General features: G+C 39.1%; 4 protein-coding genes across 5 annotated transcripts in view; 2 read left to right on the top strand and 2 right to left on the bottom strand.

The window, feature by feature from the left end:
• LOC105365156 (caltractin) overlaps positions 1-904 on the top strand; it is a 2,232-nt gene extending 1,328 nt beyond the window's left edge. Inside the window, exon 3 of the mRNA XM_011503251.1 lies at positions 368-904. Within this exon, the coding sequence (XP_011501553.1) occupies positions 368-874 (507 nt within the window). The 3' untranslated portion in view covers positions 875-904. The remainder of the gene's footprint in view (positions 1-367) is intronic.
• A 47-nt stretch (positions 905-951) lies between these two features.
• On the bottom strand, positions 952-2,260 carry LOC105365082 (exosome complex component RRP43). 2 transcript variants are annotated; one of them, XM_011503167.1, is made up of 6 exons: positions 2,237-2,260; positions 2,113-2,149; positions 1,899-2,036; positions 1,518-1,812; positions 1,324-1,444; positions 952-1,246 (listed from the first exon to the last, which is right to left on the bottom strand). In XM_011503167.1, the coding sequence occupies exons 1-6, from the start codon at positions 2,251-2,253 to the stop codon at positions 1,033-1,035; spliced, it is 822 nt and encodes a 273-aa protein (XP_011501469.1). In that variant the 5' UTR covers positions 2,254-2,260; the 3' UTR covers positions 952-1,032. The 2 variants fall into 2 exon arrangements, with proteins under 2 accessions (XP_011501469.1, XP_011501470.1); XM_011503168.1 differs by having other exon boundaries at positions 1,140-1,220.
• Positions 2,261-2,598: 338 nt separating this feature from the next.
• Trap1 (TNF receptor associated protein 1) lies at positions 2,599-5,970 on the top strand. Its single transcript, XM_011503165.1, has 13 exons — positions 2,599-2,740; positions 2,998-3,099; positions 3,222-3,304; positions 3,364-3,591; positions 3,664-3,830; positions 3,918-4,027; positions 4,095-4,168; positions 4,248-4,594; positions 4,666-4,813; positions 4,892-5,019; positions 5,131-5,318; positions 5,396-5,694; positions 5,776-5,970. The coding sequence occupies exons 1-13, from the start codon at positions 2,620-2,622 to the stop codon at positions 5,881-5,883; spliced, it is 2,103 nt and encodes a 700-aa protein (XP_011501467.1). The 5' UTR covers positions 2,599-2,619; the 3' UTR covers positions 5,884-5,970.
• A 3,165-nt stretch (positions 5,971-9,135) lies between these two features.
• The window catches only part of kug (FAT atypical cadherin kugelei), a 133,534-nt gene continuing 126,030 nt past the window's right edge, over positions 9,136-16,639 (bottom strand). Inside the window, exons 21-28 of the mRNA XM_011503250.1 lie at positions 14,966-16,384; positions 13,801-14,753; positions 13,229-13,709; positions 12,706-13,039; positions 11,622-11,765; positions 10,730-10,876; positions 9,901-10,512; positions 9,136-9,143 (exon numbers count right to left, since the gene is read on the bottom strand). Coding sequence (XP_011501552.1) covers positions 9,136-9,143; positions 9,901-10,512; positions 10,730-10,876; positions 11,622-11,765; positions 12,706-13,039; positions 13,229-13,709; positions 13,801-14,753; positions 14,966-16,384 — 4,098 coding nt within the window. The remainder of the gene's footprint in view (positions 9,144-9,900; positions 10,513-10,729; positions 10,877-11,621; positions 11,766-12,705; positions 13,040-13,228; positions 13,710-13,800; positions 14,754-14,965; positions 16,385-16,639) is intronic.

Here is a 16,639-nt window from a genome sequence, read left to right as displayed (position 1 = left end):
TGTATATATATATATATATATATATATATATATATATATATATATATATATATATATATATATAGGATATGCATGAACGCATATTGTAAACATACGGGGATTACTTTCCGTTGACTACGTAAATTCAGATTTATATTGATATTTATCGATAAAACACCGGCTACATCATAGCAACCAATTTTAATATTCAACAACAAGCAATATACTGTTTAAACCATTCTTACAAGTTTTTTATTGTAGTACCTAGAAAATGGCAAGTTTGGATTTATAATAATAATTTTTAATTGATATAATCTACAATTTTGCGATAATTACATTGACATTACTTATTACGTATAATACTTAACGAATATTTTTTTTATTTTAGTCAACAAAGAAATTAACAGGCTCAGTATCTATAAAAAAGAAACCTTTTACAAAATTTGAACTCAGCGATGAACAAAAAGCAGACATTAAAGAAGCATTTGATCTTTTTGATCCGGATGGAACTGGCAAGATTGCCTCGAGAGAATTGAAAGTTGCAATTAGAGCACTTGGTATTGAGCCAACGAGAGAAGAAATAAGAAAATTAACAGCCAATGTTGATCCCGATGGTCTTGGAAAAATATCATTCGAAGAATTTCTAGATCTTATGTCGAGTAAAATGGCAGAAAAAGATTCTAAAGATGAAGTTTTAAAGGCCTTTCGTTTATTCGATGACGATCATACTGGAAAAATTTCATTTAAAAATTTGAAACGCGTGGCTAAAGAGTTGGGAGAAAATTTAACCGATGAAGAATTACAAGAGATGATCGACGAAGCAGATAAAGATGGTGACGGTGAGGTTTCTCAGGAAGAATTTCTTAGAATAATGAAAAAAACTTGTTTATACTAGTATAAAATGTATATAGTCGAAAAATATTGTTTATTCAGCGTATTTTATAATGTTTTGGAGATTTTTTAAATAGAAACTATATTTATAAGCATGTGACCAATGATAATAAATTTTTATTTACAAATATATGAAGTTATTAAATTGACTAGTGAATTGCGTTACGTTTTACAGTTAACTGCTGCTAATATAAGTTTCCTTACTTGATTTCCATGATTTTTCGCTTTTATTATACACGTCGAAAATAAGTTCTGAGAGACTGGGATTCCACCTGATTTGTGAACAAAACACATATCATCTTCGTTAAACACTATGTTTATCGTACTTAAAGAGTGTTTTTCTTCATCCTCTGTTGGATCAGTAATAAGTAGTTGGCTAAATTTAAATAAATATTTCTTATGGCCTTTCATTCATTTATCTATATATATGCATACATAAAGAATAATACTCACTTATCGAAAATAGCAAAGGTGGTACAAATAGCTAATTGTTTTAATGGAATGTGAATTCTATTTTTTTTATCGATCTTTATAGACCCGGTCTCTGGAGTATAGTCTACAGTCGGTAATGTTACTGCAATAATAGAACAAAGTTTAGGTTAAAAGGAACGAAACAAATAACTTTTCAATAGGTTTCCTATACTTACGTATTTTTAATGCTGCCATCAAGGATGTAGTACACGCATCTATTACCGAACCATCGTAATCCAAAGAAATAATGTCGCAATATAAAACCCAAGCAAGCTTATCTTTATGTATACAAAGACTTTTCAAGTCTATGGCCTCTGAATTTATTAATATTTTTTCAATAAGCTTGCTTATGCACTGCGATTCTTCACTGGGAGGACCGGGTCGAAATTTTGGCGACGATAACGGTGCCAATTCCACATTTGGAACAATAAAGCCGCAATCTGGACTTTCAGCCTTTGGACACGCTAATTCCTAAAATAAATACATCCGACTATCATTACTCTATACTTTCTTCTCTGTCTATAACATACTTTGCTATTAATTGCAAAATACTTAACTGCCTTGATACCACAAACAACCGTTGTATTTCCAATTTTAACTAGGGCCGAACCATCGGCTTTCGTAATCGATCCTACGCATACGCTTACTGGACGGAATGACATAAATTCTCTGCCATCGGGCCTTATATTCGAAGCCTAAAACCAAACCGATCATTCAATAAACGAATCTTTATCATTCCATGTTCTCTTTTCACTCTTAAACAATACATACAAAATGATCTCTGAGGTACTTGGCTGGATGAATCGTTCTAAAAAGAGCAAAAACAATGAAAAACTAGTACTAGTTAACGGTACACGTAAATGCTTGAATGTAAAATTGATTTGAATTTTCATACTTGTATTGCGATTCCATTATTATATCAAGTCGCCAAATACCGAAATCAGCCCAATTCAATGCTCACTCAATATGTCAATTGGTTACATTAATAAATGTTCGTGTAGAAGCTAATTCCCATAAACGAGCCTTCTTCTACAAAATTTAACTAATTATCTCCAAACTAAATCAAACACTGGACAAATCAGGAGCCGCTCGAGGACCCTTCGTCTTTCTCCTCGTGTAACTGGTAAGCGGTAATAACGAACACTAACCAACACTGACGAACACAAACCAACACTGACGAACACACTACTCTGCCTCGACTACAGTAGCTCGATAGAAGATACTGATAGTCGGTCGTTTAGTTGGTGTTTTAATCACGTGTTCGTAAGACTTTTGGAAATGTCGGCTTCCCTTAGATTGCCGTATACCTTAAGATTGGGGAAAAGATCGCTTTCTCTCGCAAGAGCGAAAATTTACAAAGACAATAATTGTTATGCACTATGTCGAAAGAATTTCTCAAGTATGTAAATGCATTTTTTTTTGGTAATGAAACAAGTAAGACTAATTTCGAAAGGTTATGTGGGTTATATTTTTACATTATAATGTTCGATTGATGTATCAAGTATTATATGCAAATAGTTATAATAAATGTTGTAAATTTGAAGCAATTTAGTTGCAATTTGCATTTTCTCTATAGCCTTATTAATTAGTTTACCAAGGACCTTATTATTATTGTAAAAACAAAATAGAACCTAATTTTTTTTGTTCTTAATGTAGCATTATACAGCCAAAGAAGATTATTGTCGTTAGAAGCTACATCAGCGAAGCCTGTAGATACGGATGATCATGGCATAATAAAGAATACGGAAAAAGCAACAGGTACTTTATGCGTATGTCGATTAAATTAATTACTATGTCATTAATGATATTGTGCAAATGGAATGGGAACAATGAGATATTTATACCTTCTAAATTTCAACATTTTAATTGTTAATTATTAGGTGAAACTGTAAAACATGAATTTCAGTCGGAAACTCGGATGCTTTTAAATATTGTTGCCAAGTCTCTATATTCCGATAAAGAGGTAATATATATATCTACATGCTCAATGTTTTATTACCAATTGTTTCATTGTTTTTATAGGTTTTTATAAGAGAATTAATATCCAATGCTAGCGACGCTTTGGAAAAATTACGTTACTTAAGATTATCTGAAAATTTATCTATGGATGAGGGTGGAGATCGTAATTTAGAAATTCATATTGCTACGAATAAACAAGATCGTTTATTAATAATTCAAGATACAGGAATTGGCTTAACGAAAGATGACTTGATATCAAATTTAGGAACAATCGCTCGCTCTGGTTCGAAAGTATGATTTAAAATTTTTCCTACCTTAAGTAATATAAATTATACCCTTTGTTAAGTATTATAATTTATCTAGACATTCTTAGAGCAATTGGAGAAAAAACAAAATCCAAGCGACGCATCTAAAATTATTGGACAGTTTGGAGTTGGATTTTATAGTGCTTTTATGGTTGCTGATAAAGTAGAAGTTTTTACAAAATCGTATAAAAATAATTCTGAGGGTCTCTATTGGGTTTCCGATGGGTTAGTTTTCTAAATATTAATAATCATGATTCTATTTATAGTTATAATAAATACTCTTTTCGATCAATGTATTTATATATTATATAGTTCTGGCTCTTATGAAATTGCAAACGCAGAAGGTGTACAACCGGGCACGAAAATTGTACTACACTTACGTAATGATTGTCGAGAATTCAGCGACGATGCTAATGTAAATGGTAAATCACTGTTGCATTTCTTTTCTAATTTCACATTACTAATATTCAAAATAATTGTATTCTTCAGGTATTATTCAAAAGTATAGTAATTTCGTTGGAAGCCCAATATTCTTAAATGGAAAACGCGCAAATACCATTGAGGTATGGTTTAGTCAGCTTTTATAATTATGAAATTTTTGTCTATGCAATTTTTGGTAATATATATGCCGCCACGTTGCAGGCGATATGGATGCTCGACCCAAAGGATGTTACTCCTGAACAGCATCTTCAATTTTATCGCTTCATTGGAAATTGTTATGACGAGCAAAGATTCACATTGCACTATACGACCGATGCTCCCGTAAGTATAAGAGCTTTACTATATTTTCCAGAAGGAAAACCAGGACTATTCGAAGCGACTAGAGACGGTACTCCAGGAGTAGCACTATATAGTCGAAAAGTCTTAATTCAGAATAAAGCTGAAAATATTTTACCGAAATTTCTTAGATTCATTAAAGGCGTTGTTGATTCCGAAGACATTCCATTAAACTTGAGTAGAGAATTGCTGCAAAACAGTGCACTAATTACGTCAGTGGAACATGTTTAAATTCTAAAGTTTATTCGTTTCGTTGTCTAATGTTTATTTTACTCTTATTTAGAAAGTTGAGAAATGTTTTAACTACGCGAATCATACGATTTTTACAAGACCAAGCCAAAAAGCAACCCGAAGAGTTTTTAAAATTTTATAATCACTACAATGCCTTCTTTAAAGAAGGAATTATAACGACTCCCGATGATACTGGAAAGGTGAGGGGAGGCATTTATATTTGTCTGAATTGTATTCCAATTTGAAATCATATTGGAATTTTATGTATTTCATTTCAGGAAGAAATAAGTAAACTTTTACGATTTGAGTCTTCCATTAAGAAAGCTGGAGAAATAACTAGTCTGCCAGAATATTGTGAAAGGTTCGCAAAAGATCAAAAATATATTTATTATCTGGCAGCCCCAAGGTATAAGTTTTATCAATAATAATAATAATAATAATAATAATAATAATAATAATAATAATAATAATGCGACTTTCTCACATTGCTAATATTGTTATGATTTATAATCTTTAGCCGAATCTTAGCTGAACAATCACCGTACTTCGAGTCATTCAAAAATTCTAATTTAGAAGTATTATTCTGCCTCGATCCCTACGATGAGCTTGTTTTAATGAATTTAAAAAGGTTTAAAGCATTTGACATTATATCCGTTGAAAAAGATATGCACCAGACCGCAGATACCAAAGAAAAGGATACATCAGGTAAATATACTATTATCGACATTACGTACTATTGCGAGGGCAATTTTTCTACAGTAATTAATTGTATTTGTCGACAGTACTGTTTAATGAACAAGAAATCAATGACGTTATTAGTTACATGAAAACAATTTTAAAAAATAAAGCTCATGAAATTAAAACAACCAATCGACTTGAATTTCATCCTTGCGTCGTGACAGTCCAAGATATGGCATCGGCAAGACATTTTATTCGCACCCAAAGTCACCAATTCGATGATAATTTGCGATATAGTCTGCTTCAGCCACGTTTAGAAATCAATCCCAATCATCCGTTAATAAAACATCTTATAAAATTAAAGTCCTCCGATGAAGAAATTGCTAGTCTTTTGACGCAGCAGGTACAATCCCTATTAGACAATTCATATAAATACAAATTTACAAATACATAATTTTTACATTTCATTATTTATATATTTCAGCTGTTTATGAATGCAATGGTTACTGCTGGTTTAATAGAGGATACTTGCAGTTCGTTGATAACAATGAATCAACTTATAACTCTGATTTTAGAAAAAAAAACAAAGTAAATATTTGACGTTAAGCGACATGTATTGATTAATCATATATTTTGTAAATATTTTCACGTACTGCACAACTATTATTATTTTTTGTATACAGAATAAAATTGTAAAAGTAATTTAAGCAAATATTATTTTATTTTATTACAACAATTTAATCTTATACAAATTTATTTAACGTAGTCTTAAATTTATAACAATTTAAGCTATTAAATTGAAATAACTTTGTTGACGATATGTTCCTACTTTGCCGTATAATTATTAAAATCTTCTCTCATAACTTTGTTCATTGTCATACTTATTTATACTTAGCAAAGTCATGAATGTTAATAATGCCTTTGTCATAAAAAGTGCATAAAAAAAAAACTCGTTTCATTAATTAGATCGTTAGGAAACCGTTATGTTAAAATTTTCTTTTACCAACTATTAATTAATCACTCACAACTTCTCGTATCAACTTTTAAATTATTTTAAATTTTGAAATGGAATGATGTTTTGTCGCCTATAATAGTAAATGATGAGAACTTAAAAAATCTAAATATTCACCCCTTCTTCATTCATGGATTACATTCAGAGTCCTATTTTACTTATAATAATAATTAAGGATTATTATAAATAATTAAAATAATAACTATGTACAATTCAATGAAAATTGGCAATTAGTTGACTTTTATACGAATAACTTGTAAGACTAATATTTTAATAATAATATGTATAATTTATAAAAATTGCTTAATTAAAAAAAATACTCTAATTCCTAGTCATTAAAATTATTTTAAATTATTAATAGAACTACAATATCTCAATAATTAACTGTGCGAAGAAATGCAGTTGGTTCTGCAATTACTGCATATACTGAAAATTTTCTATAAATTTCAAAGTTTTTTTGTAATTGAATTTCATTATTTGAAGATCTTTATTTTCGACTTTCTCATTCTTAAAGGCTAAAATCTTATTATTTTGAATTAATTCTTCCATGAATAGATGAATAAGTATTATTATTATACCAAAATATAAGTTTAAATACACGAAACAATTAATGGTATCATCGTACTGTAATGTGTGATTATATTTTTCAATATTCGATACTTGTAATATCGTCCAAATTTTATATAATTTTTATGACCATCATTTAATTATCAATTAAAATAATATATTATTATTATTATTATTATTATTTACGTATGAAATAAAGATAAGAAACGAATATGGATTTTTATTACATTCAATTTATCGTAAAAAACTTAAATTTTAAGTATTTGAAGTAGAATATTGAAAGTATATTATTAAGTTCCTCAATATCGACTATAGTCTACAATGTTTATTAAACAAATAAATAATTCAAATAAATATTCATCATATTTATAAAATGATATCATTGTTGAATCATTGTTAAATGAATTTGTTTGGTATTTGCATATCTTAGATCTTCAATTTCTTAATGATAGATTATTAATATAAGTAAATAATGATTTAAAATGTTTAATTAATGTTCTGAAATACCAATATCGTTATTTTGGTATATAAACTGATATCCTGATTCATAGTTTATCAAGAATATTTAAATTTTAACAAACACTTCCGTTATTACATTCCTTTCATTATGTTTAAATTCTCGCATAACTGTATTCCAATAATTTATTTTTTAATTAAATTTAGTTAAAAAAAATCTAAAAACATGAATTTACTGCTACTTTTGTTGATAAATTTAAACTTTATTGTAAAATTGTGTCAATAAATTGTTTATTTAAAGTAACAATAAAATTATATGGTTAAATTATTCCGATTTATGATTGTTTGTTGATTATTATTGTTGAAAAAGGAGATTTATAAATGAACAGCTTTCGTTAAGTTATTTTGACAATTGTTTTTTTTTCCTTTTTTTTTTTTTTTTTGTTTTTCCTTTATATTACATGTGCTTTCGTTCATGTACATTCAATTCATATACATAATTCATTTTCTTCGCTTAACAGCGCAAATATTACATAAATCACCCTGTTTTGCGCATTTTTCTTTAAGCGTTCACGATCAGAAATGAGCATCATTCATATATGTATAATATTACAATAAAAAACGCAGGAACATAAAAAAAAAAAATGCTCAATTCGTTTTATGAATACTACACAAATCATACACGTTCATTCACAATATGTATACAATAAAATCATGTTTGTTTATAATATTTAACGTATAATTCAATTTAAGCTGCCTTTGACGATAATTATTGATTTTGAAATTAAATAGAAGGCAATCGGTACGTCTGTGGATTGCAATACTTCTCTAAGACGGAATGATTGATTATATCTCTGTTACTAAGAAGAAAATAACTCTTAAAATTACTTCTATGGCATAAACCGCGACGTGAATATACAGTAATAAAGATGTACATTGTGTATATGGATGTTTGTGAATGCGTGGCGAATATTCTCGCGCTCCTACAATATATGCATAATAAAAAATTAGTATTTTAAAAAATAAATGTTCAGTGAGCAGAAAAATAAAAATGTTATCAAGTGCGTCAATAGGAATTTGTTCTTAGTTTTATAATGTAGCCAGTCTTGCGAAGAGATAAAGGATGAGCGAACCGTGAAATCTTATCTCGTAGAGTAAACTCTGTAATACAATTTTCAATACATTGGCGTAGCTCTAAATAATCCGTATAAGGCAGTGAGTGGATGAATATTTCTATTCGTATTCATATTCATATTCTTATTTATTCGGTATTCGTATTCGTATTCGTATTCGTATTCGTATTCGTATTCGTATTCGTGTTCGTATTCGTATTCGTGTTCGTATTCGTATTCGTAATCGTACTACAATATTTGTTAATCGTTCGATAAACAATGGAACTAATATTGAAATTAAAATTAATAATTGAAATCTCAAGTAATTGCCGGATGGTCGACTTTGTTAAATCGCACTTGATAACGGCTTGAATAGTGCTCGAATTCTTGGGATAAAATCCGACTAATTATTCAATCGATTAATCACCATATATCGTCATTATTGTACAATAATAGCTTTAATCTTTTAATCATTGACGTATAAACATTATTATCATCACAGTAAAAATAATTTATATTTCTCTTCTAATTCTATTATATTATTAATCTAGGAATCTAATGCCTGCATTTTACTTACATTTGCAAATTAGATACAATTTGCTTGATCCGCCAGCATGATTAATCACGCCTTTACATAATACACTCTTATTAAATTCATCGGTGCAAGTGTCCTTAATCATTAATCCTAATCAATCGCTTAAGAACCTGAAAATATTAGGTTCAATTGTGAAAGATTTCATAATAATGAAACTCCAACTAGTAGTAAGTCTTGAATATTACTTTTCCCTTGCACGATTTTCGAATTAATTGCATAAATAATATTTTATTTTACGAAAAATATACACATTCAGTCGCACAACAATGATATTGTGATAATTTAATAAAATAAAACGAAAGCTCTTTTTTGCCAGTCGCAAATGTGAAAAGAAATGCTAAATAATAGTCATTGGTCTATTTTTGCGATCGAAGCCCATTGGTAATGGAAATCGGGCGTGGCGATCGATTAAAGTCAAGAAGGGCCAAGTCTCAAGAAAATCGCCCGAATTTTTGTCGCATTATTCTTTTATCCAAGACTTGACACGATGCGCTCCATTTTAAGTACCAAAGACAATGAAGAGAACGAAGGAAGCCGAGGCGAAGACGAAGAGGAAGTCGAAGGGTCGCGGTCCTTAAGTCTAGTTGAGTACAGTTAGGTCCTTAATGGGCTTTAAAAAAAAAAAAAAAAAAAAAAAAAAAAAAAAGAAGAAAAAAAAAAGAAAAAAAAAACTGCCTGTACAATGCTCGAGCGAGCGATAAACAATTTACGATTAACCTGGCGCAGCAGTGAGTTTTCCCTATTATTTACAATGCTTCGGCCGCCTCGCTTAAAGACAGAAAGTAGTGTACATTAGGTGGACGCGTACGCTCGGTCAGACGGATGTCTGGGTGACACCGCCACCGCCACCGCCGCCACCACCGCCACCGCCACCACCGCCGCCGCCGCCAGCGAGCCAGGCTCGGCCGTTGCTCTTTTGCTGGGCGATCTCGAACTCGGAGTCGTCGATCTCGCAGAGGTTCGTTGAAAGATCGCTATTGCTATTAGCGCCGCCGAGGAGCGAGTTCCTCTCCTCGAAGCCGTCCTCGACCCGTTTGCGGGGGCAGCGGTTGCGCCGCGCGCTCGGAAAACCATAAGGCACTACATTATCCTGATCCTCCTCATCCTCGTCCTCGACAGCCTCCTCCTCCTCCTCGTCATCGTCCTCCTCCTCTTCCTCCTCGTCGGATACGAGAGTACCAAGGCAACCGCCGTTCAGAGGTATCGTCGCCATTATTTCGTTGTCCGTGTCCGTGTGGATGTTGTAATGGGGTAGGTACGAATTCGGGTGCCTCAGGTAGCTCTCGGAGCTCTTGTACTTGTACTCGGCTTCGCCTCCGCTGTCTAGGGCGTTAAGCCGCTGACCCTCGGAGAAATCGTGCTTCTGCGTGTGGTAGTGCTCGGAGAGATCGGTGCCGCACTCCGAGTCACCGACGTACTCGGACTCCTGGTCTTCGCTCAGAGTCTCGATGTCTCGCGTCGCTTCCATTGCGCCGTGCACTAAAATTCATAAAAGAGGCGCTTGTAAGAGTGGCCGTGAAATATTCCTTAAATGTTCTTCGCTTAATTTCCTTCGTCTCCTCCTTCTTCTGATTCTTTAAAATCGCGCTGGCTTAAATGACATTGAGTGTCCTTAATGACGAACGCTCACCCACGAGAACGAGAATGGGGTGGGGCGAGCGAATTATTATTTGATAGGAATGTGAATTGTACTTACGCACAGGCACTTGATGAGTATTCGATTCGTTACTTTCGTTGCTGTGAAAACTCGAGGAATCCGGTACCTCGCTTCCCGGTACTTCGGTGATGTTCGGCAAGGGATTCTGACTTGGTCGGACCCAATCTGAACAGTCCCAGTGGTAACCTGAAATCGTTGCAGACAACGAATGTACTGAAATACATATTATCGCAGAATAATTTATCTCCCGTGTCTCGATACTTTCAATATGCCAACTCAATGTTGTCGATGGAATAACAAATCTGACTATTGTCGTCAATCTGTTTAATATTGAAAAATCCATAGTTGAGAAGATAATTCACCATCTGGCACTCAAACGACTATGTCCATTAATATATATAAATGTCTGTTTCTCTTTGTTTCTTTTACTTTGAAATGAGAAAATCAAATACATCGGATAGATGCGCATACGTAGAAAAATAGAACAAATTATACTTAATTGAATGTATCGCGGATGCATTCTTAAAGAATCGCATTTGTTAACTAGTTTTTATAATCGAATCAACATTGTGCTCCTGTGTGTGCCTTCGATGACTGTCATTTATTTATTATTTTTCACATTCCGTCCATTTATTATAAGCGCACTGTGTGTGTGTGAAATCAATGTCGATGAAAAAGTTTTTATTAACGAGGGAAATTCGAGATCGCTACGCATACTTTGATAGAAATTAGGCATCTGCAATCGCATGGATGAGTAATGTCCAATCAAGCAAAAAGCAATTGCTAAGAGATTCGAGAAAGGAGTGCGAGGTAAATGGCTTGACTCGTATTAACGATTATTACTCCCTCTCGTCTATCTCTCATTACGGCTTTCCCGAGCGTTTTTGTCTCTTTCTTTTTAAGTAATAACATGCCGAAACAAAGTACTTACCACCGACAATTCGAGGGTCATCTTCGATCGACGAAAGCGAAGCTATGGAGGTGCCACCTCCGTGCGTTGTTACTCGCCGTATTGAGTTTAGTAGAAGTCCTCCGGTGGTCGGCTCTGGTACCACCGGACTCGCTCGTTTCAGGTCTATTTACGTTAGTCAATCGGTTAGTAAACAAAGCAATAACAAAAAAACAAAAAAACAAAAAAACAAAAAAAAAAACCAAAGAAAAAATGAATCAGAAAGGAATCGTTAATAAAAAAAATCTCATACTTCGTCTACCATTAATCTTGGTGCTTAAGAACTACAGGGGCCAATAAAAGGATCATTTGACTTTAGCGAGGCGATTCGTGTATTAATAAAGGAATTATCCTTTATTATTTGAGAGGTATTTTAGGATGTGCATGTTAAATTTCAGGTGCGCACGATCTGAGGGTCTGGCTTTGTTTTTCTTTCTTATGGAGGTAAGAGGGTAAGATGCGTTAAATTAAGTAAATTGATACAACGGTATGCTTCGGCTGGGTATCAGCTGAAAGGTTAACGAAACAAACAAACTTGGCAGGGGGGAAGGCGTTTTGTCCGAGCTTTGACGACTACCGAGAATAAAGAATAAGGTGCAGTCGAGAGCGCAGGGCGAAAAAAAAAGGCGCAGAAAGCGGACGAGAGAAAGAGCCGGTGTGGTGGGGGCGAATAGGGAGGTAGGAGCAAGAGAGAGAGAGAGAGATAGAGAGATAGATAGATAGATAGATAGATAGATAGATAGAGAGAGAGAGAGAGAGAGAGAGAGAGAGAGAGAGAGAGAGAGAGAGAGAGAGAGAGAGAGAGAGAGAGAGAGAGAGAGAGAGAGAGAGAGAGAGAGAGAGAGAGAGAGAGAGAGAGAGAGAGAGAGAGAGAGAGAGAGAGAGAGAGAGAGAGAGAGAGAGAGAGAGAGAGAGAGAGAGAGAGAGAGAGAGAGAGAGAGAGAGAGAGAGAGAGAGAGAGAGAGAGAGAGAGAGAGAGAGAGAGAGAGAGAGAGAGAGAGAGAGAGAGAGAGAGAGAGAGAGAGAGAGAGAGAGAGAGAGAGAGAGAGAGACGGGGACAGCTTACCGTTCTTGATCTTGGTGGCGTCGTTGATGAAGGAGGCGAGCTGCATCTGCTCCTGCCAACTGGGTTTCTCGAGGGGTCCGAGGTCCGCGGCCTGAAGGGCGTTGCTCGCGTTGACGCTCGGCAGTTGGCAGCCGGCGGCCGTGCTGCGGTTGAGGTTTCGCAGGTAATCCGGGGGAAAGTTCTCGAGCTCGTCGCCGGCGCTCCCGTAGCTGCGCAGGGTGTCGAGGTTGTTGAGGGCGACAGCCGCGCTGCTGCAGCCGAGCAGCACTTGCTCGTTGTTCGACGACGGGGTGTAAGAGGCGGGACGGGGGGGACATTGGGGAGGACATTCTCTCTGCAACAAAAATTGAACGTGTACGTGTGCGTGTGCGTGCGGATGTGAGTGTGCGCGCGCACGTGGCGTGTGGCGTGTGGCGTGTGGCGTGTGGCGTGTGGCGTGTGGCGCGGTCGTGAAACGGAGCGCAAAAACGAAGCGAACGAGCGAACGGGCGAGATGGGAGGGACCGAGTGGTAAGAGTCTTACTTGGACGACCTCGAGGTTGCTGAGCTTGGAGCTGCGCTTGAACTCGTGATCGTTAGGCCGCGCCGAGTTCAGGACCATTTGCTTGCGCGTCTCGTTGTTGATGTTGTTGGCTCGCGTTCGCGTCCTCTTGCCGCGGATCTTGCGGAACGTGACGAACAGCGCGACGAGGAGGATGTTGGCGAGGATCGCCACGCCGATCCACATGAGCTGCTCCCAAGTGATGTTGAGGTGATTGGAGATGAGGCCGGTCGTATAGCCAGCGGGATTGCCGCAGTTGAGGCCCGTCATCGAGGGCGGGCAGATGCAGCGGTAAGAGCCGAGCTCGTTCAGGCAGGTGCCGCCGTTCGTGCAAGGATTCCTCTCGCATTCGTTGACGTCGAGTTCGCAGCGCTCGCCCGCGAAGCCCTGGCACTTGCATATGGGCCCGCTGTTGCCCTCCTCGCACTCGCCGCCGTGCAGACACGGATTCGGGCTGCAGAATCTGAAACGGTCGTACGGGGATGAAATGAAGTGTATCGGGCGAGGCTGGCCCGAGGGAGGTGAGGGGTTGTCGTATACGCGGTGTAACGTACCTGCCGAACTCGCAGCGCTTGCCTGTGAGGCTGGGACCGAGGCATTCGCAAGCAAAGTCCCCGAGCTCGAGGAGGGGCCTGCACCTGCCGCCGTAGAGGCAGGGCGAGGAGGCGCAGGGATCGGTGTCGATCTCGCAGCTGGCGCCCCGGAATCGCCCGTGACAGCGGCACTCGTATCCACCGTCCTCGGATTTGCTCTCGGAGCAGGTACCGCCATTCTGGCACGGCTGGGAGCCGCAAACACCGGGGGGCACAAGGACCGTGCTCGCCTCGCAGCTAAACTCCACGTTCGCGAAGCGTTTCAGTACGACGACGCTGTTCGTGGAGCCGCTCATGTGCAGTGGCACCGAGAGCTTAGCGATCCGCACGTCGTCCATGCAGCCGACGAAACCTCGCTGCACGTCCTCGAAGCCGAGGATCGTCGGGTGCTGGCGTACTTCGGCGCCGAGATAGAGCTCGTCCGATTGGAGATTGAGAATGTCGTTGGCGCCCGGCGCGGAGCCGTGAGCCAGGTGTTTGCCGTCGACGGTCAAGGTCGCGCTGTTGCCATCGCGCTCGAGCTGTATCTCGTGCCACTGGCCGTCGCTCACGTAGAAACTGTTGACGCGCACGAGGCCCTCGCCGCTGCCCAGGTCGAAGCGATACTGCACCGCGCCGTTCACCATCTCGAGGACGTTGTAGTCGATCTTGCCGGAGGCGTACATGAGGCAGCCGGTCGGCTGTACGCTTCGGACTCTCAGCGTGAGGCTCAATCGATTCTCGATCGTTTGTCGTACGAGCATCTTGTCGATCTTGTAACGGGCGTAGCTTTTACCACCGAAGGATATCGGATTTCGGGGTATGTAGCAGGACTCGTCGTGGCACTTGGAAATGTCGATGTCGCAGGTCTGACCAGCAAAGCCCTCGGGACATTGGCACGAGTAGCCTTGGACCGACGAGTCGGGCACGCACACCTGCGAGCATCGTCAAAATTTATCGTCACTAAATCGCACAGATTATTGGTCGGAGAGGGAGGGGAGAGAGGTGGTGAAGATTTATCGGCAAAGAGCAACACAAAATACGAATTGACGTTAAATGAAGGATTGCATATGACGTAGAGTTATTCGAATTTTCAACGCGCATTTATCTGTTGTGCTACCTGTTCTGGTTTATCTGTTCAAGTTACCTTGAAGGGGGGACATGGTCCTCGAGCGCATTCGTTGACGAAGACCTCGCAATGAGTTCCGGCGTAGCCCTCCTTACAGGTGCACTCCGTGCGGTGACGGTGCCTCGGCGAGACGTAGCTGACGACATCCGTGGCTATGGGGCTGATCAGCTGGGTGTCGAGGACGATCTTGTCGTGACAGTCGCCGTAGACGCAGTAGCCCTTGCTGCACTTAAAACGGACGATTTCCTCGACGACCAGTTTCGTCGATGCCTCGAGCTCCTCGACGCGCTGATTGAGGGCTTCGCGTATGCTCTCGGAGGTGTACAGGTCGCTCGGGTTCGACTTCTTCACGGCGAAGAGTACGTCGAGGTCGTTGTGCACAACCGCGAGCCTCGCGGCTCGGGGCTTTATCGCGTTGATCTCGGCGTCGGTGGACGACTGGACGCTCAGTATTACGACGTCCTTGAGCCGGCAGTTCATAGCGTTGCGCACCGTGCGCACGAAGCCCTTGCGGTGCTTGAGCACAAAGTCCTCGGGGCTCACCTCACGAAAGCGCACGATCACCGAGTTCTCCAGCATCTCGTCGCTCACGAGGTCCACGGTCACCTTGACGATCGAGAACGAATTGAACTTGCCGTCGGTCACGCTGACGTTCACGCGGTACTCGCCAATGTCGAGCCTCGGCAGAGCGACGAGCGTGCCGTCGAGCTTGTCGATTTGAAAGAGATCGGTATTGGGCCGTAACGGCGACGTCGGTACCAAGCTGTAATGCAGGGTGTCGTACTGGTCCTTGTCCGAGGCGTGTACCTTGCCGATTATACCGCCCGGAAACTCGTCCATGTACGAGTTGATGTTTATTTCGAGGAGGGTGATGACGGGTGGATATTGCGACTCCTCGATTATTTTAACGAGGACCCAGGCGTCGGAGTATAGGGGTGGGCTGCCATTGTCGAAGACGCGAACGTGCAGCAGATATTTGTCCTTCACCCGATTGCTGAATTTCATGGCAGTGCGGAGCGTGCCGTCCTGCTCGAGCCGGAAGGCGTCGCCCTCGTTGCCCGAGCGGAAGTCGAAGGTGTAAGGAGCGGCGTTGGGCTCCGCGTCCGCGTCACTCACGATAAGCTTTAAAACGGCGTAGCCCGGGGACTTGTCCTCTTGCGCGACGCTCGTGTAATTGGTCTGGGAGAACATCGGCGGATTGTCGTTGGCGTCGAGGATTTCGACGTTCACTATTACATAGTTGGACATTGTTGGCACGCCGCCGTCACGGGCGTGCACTTCCAAGACGTAATTGGCAATCAGTTCGCGGTCGAGAGGCGCCAGCACCGAGATCTCGCCGCTTTCCGCATTAATGGCGAATTGCTTTTGACGGTCGCCCCGCTCGATCGAATAATTGACTAGACCGTTCTCGTTGCTGTCCACATCGTTTGCAAATACCTGTTGAAAACAGAGTGAGAGAAGCGGGATTGGGGAAGGGGGAGGGGGGTGGTGGTACGAGGTAGGTGTTAGTGTCGTTATTCCCGGTGCAATAATTGTCAATTTAGATAATATTACTTTTAAAGCTTTTAAATGTTTGATCTAGTCGAGCGCGCCTCTATACGTTTCAGCGTAGACGCGAAGCGAAAACAAAAAAAATATTTCATCGATTTTCAATTCAATATGTATTTTCACAAATAAACTCTCGATTGTAAA

The sequence above is a fragment of the Ceratosolen solmsi genome, unplaced genomic scaffold (genome assembly GCF_000503995.2).
Source record: "Ceratosolen solmsi marchali unplaced genomic scaffold, CerSol_1.0 scaffold45, whole genome shotgun sequence".
NCBI classification, from domain to species: Eukaryota; Metazoa; Arthropoda; class Insecta; order Hymenoptera; family Agaonidae; genus Ceratosolen; species Ceratosolen solmsi.
Note: the sequence above shows the minus strand (reverse complement) of the source record. Positions and strands in the feature narration are given on the sequence as shown.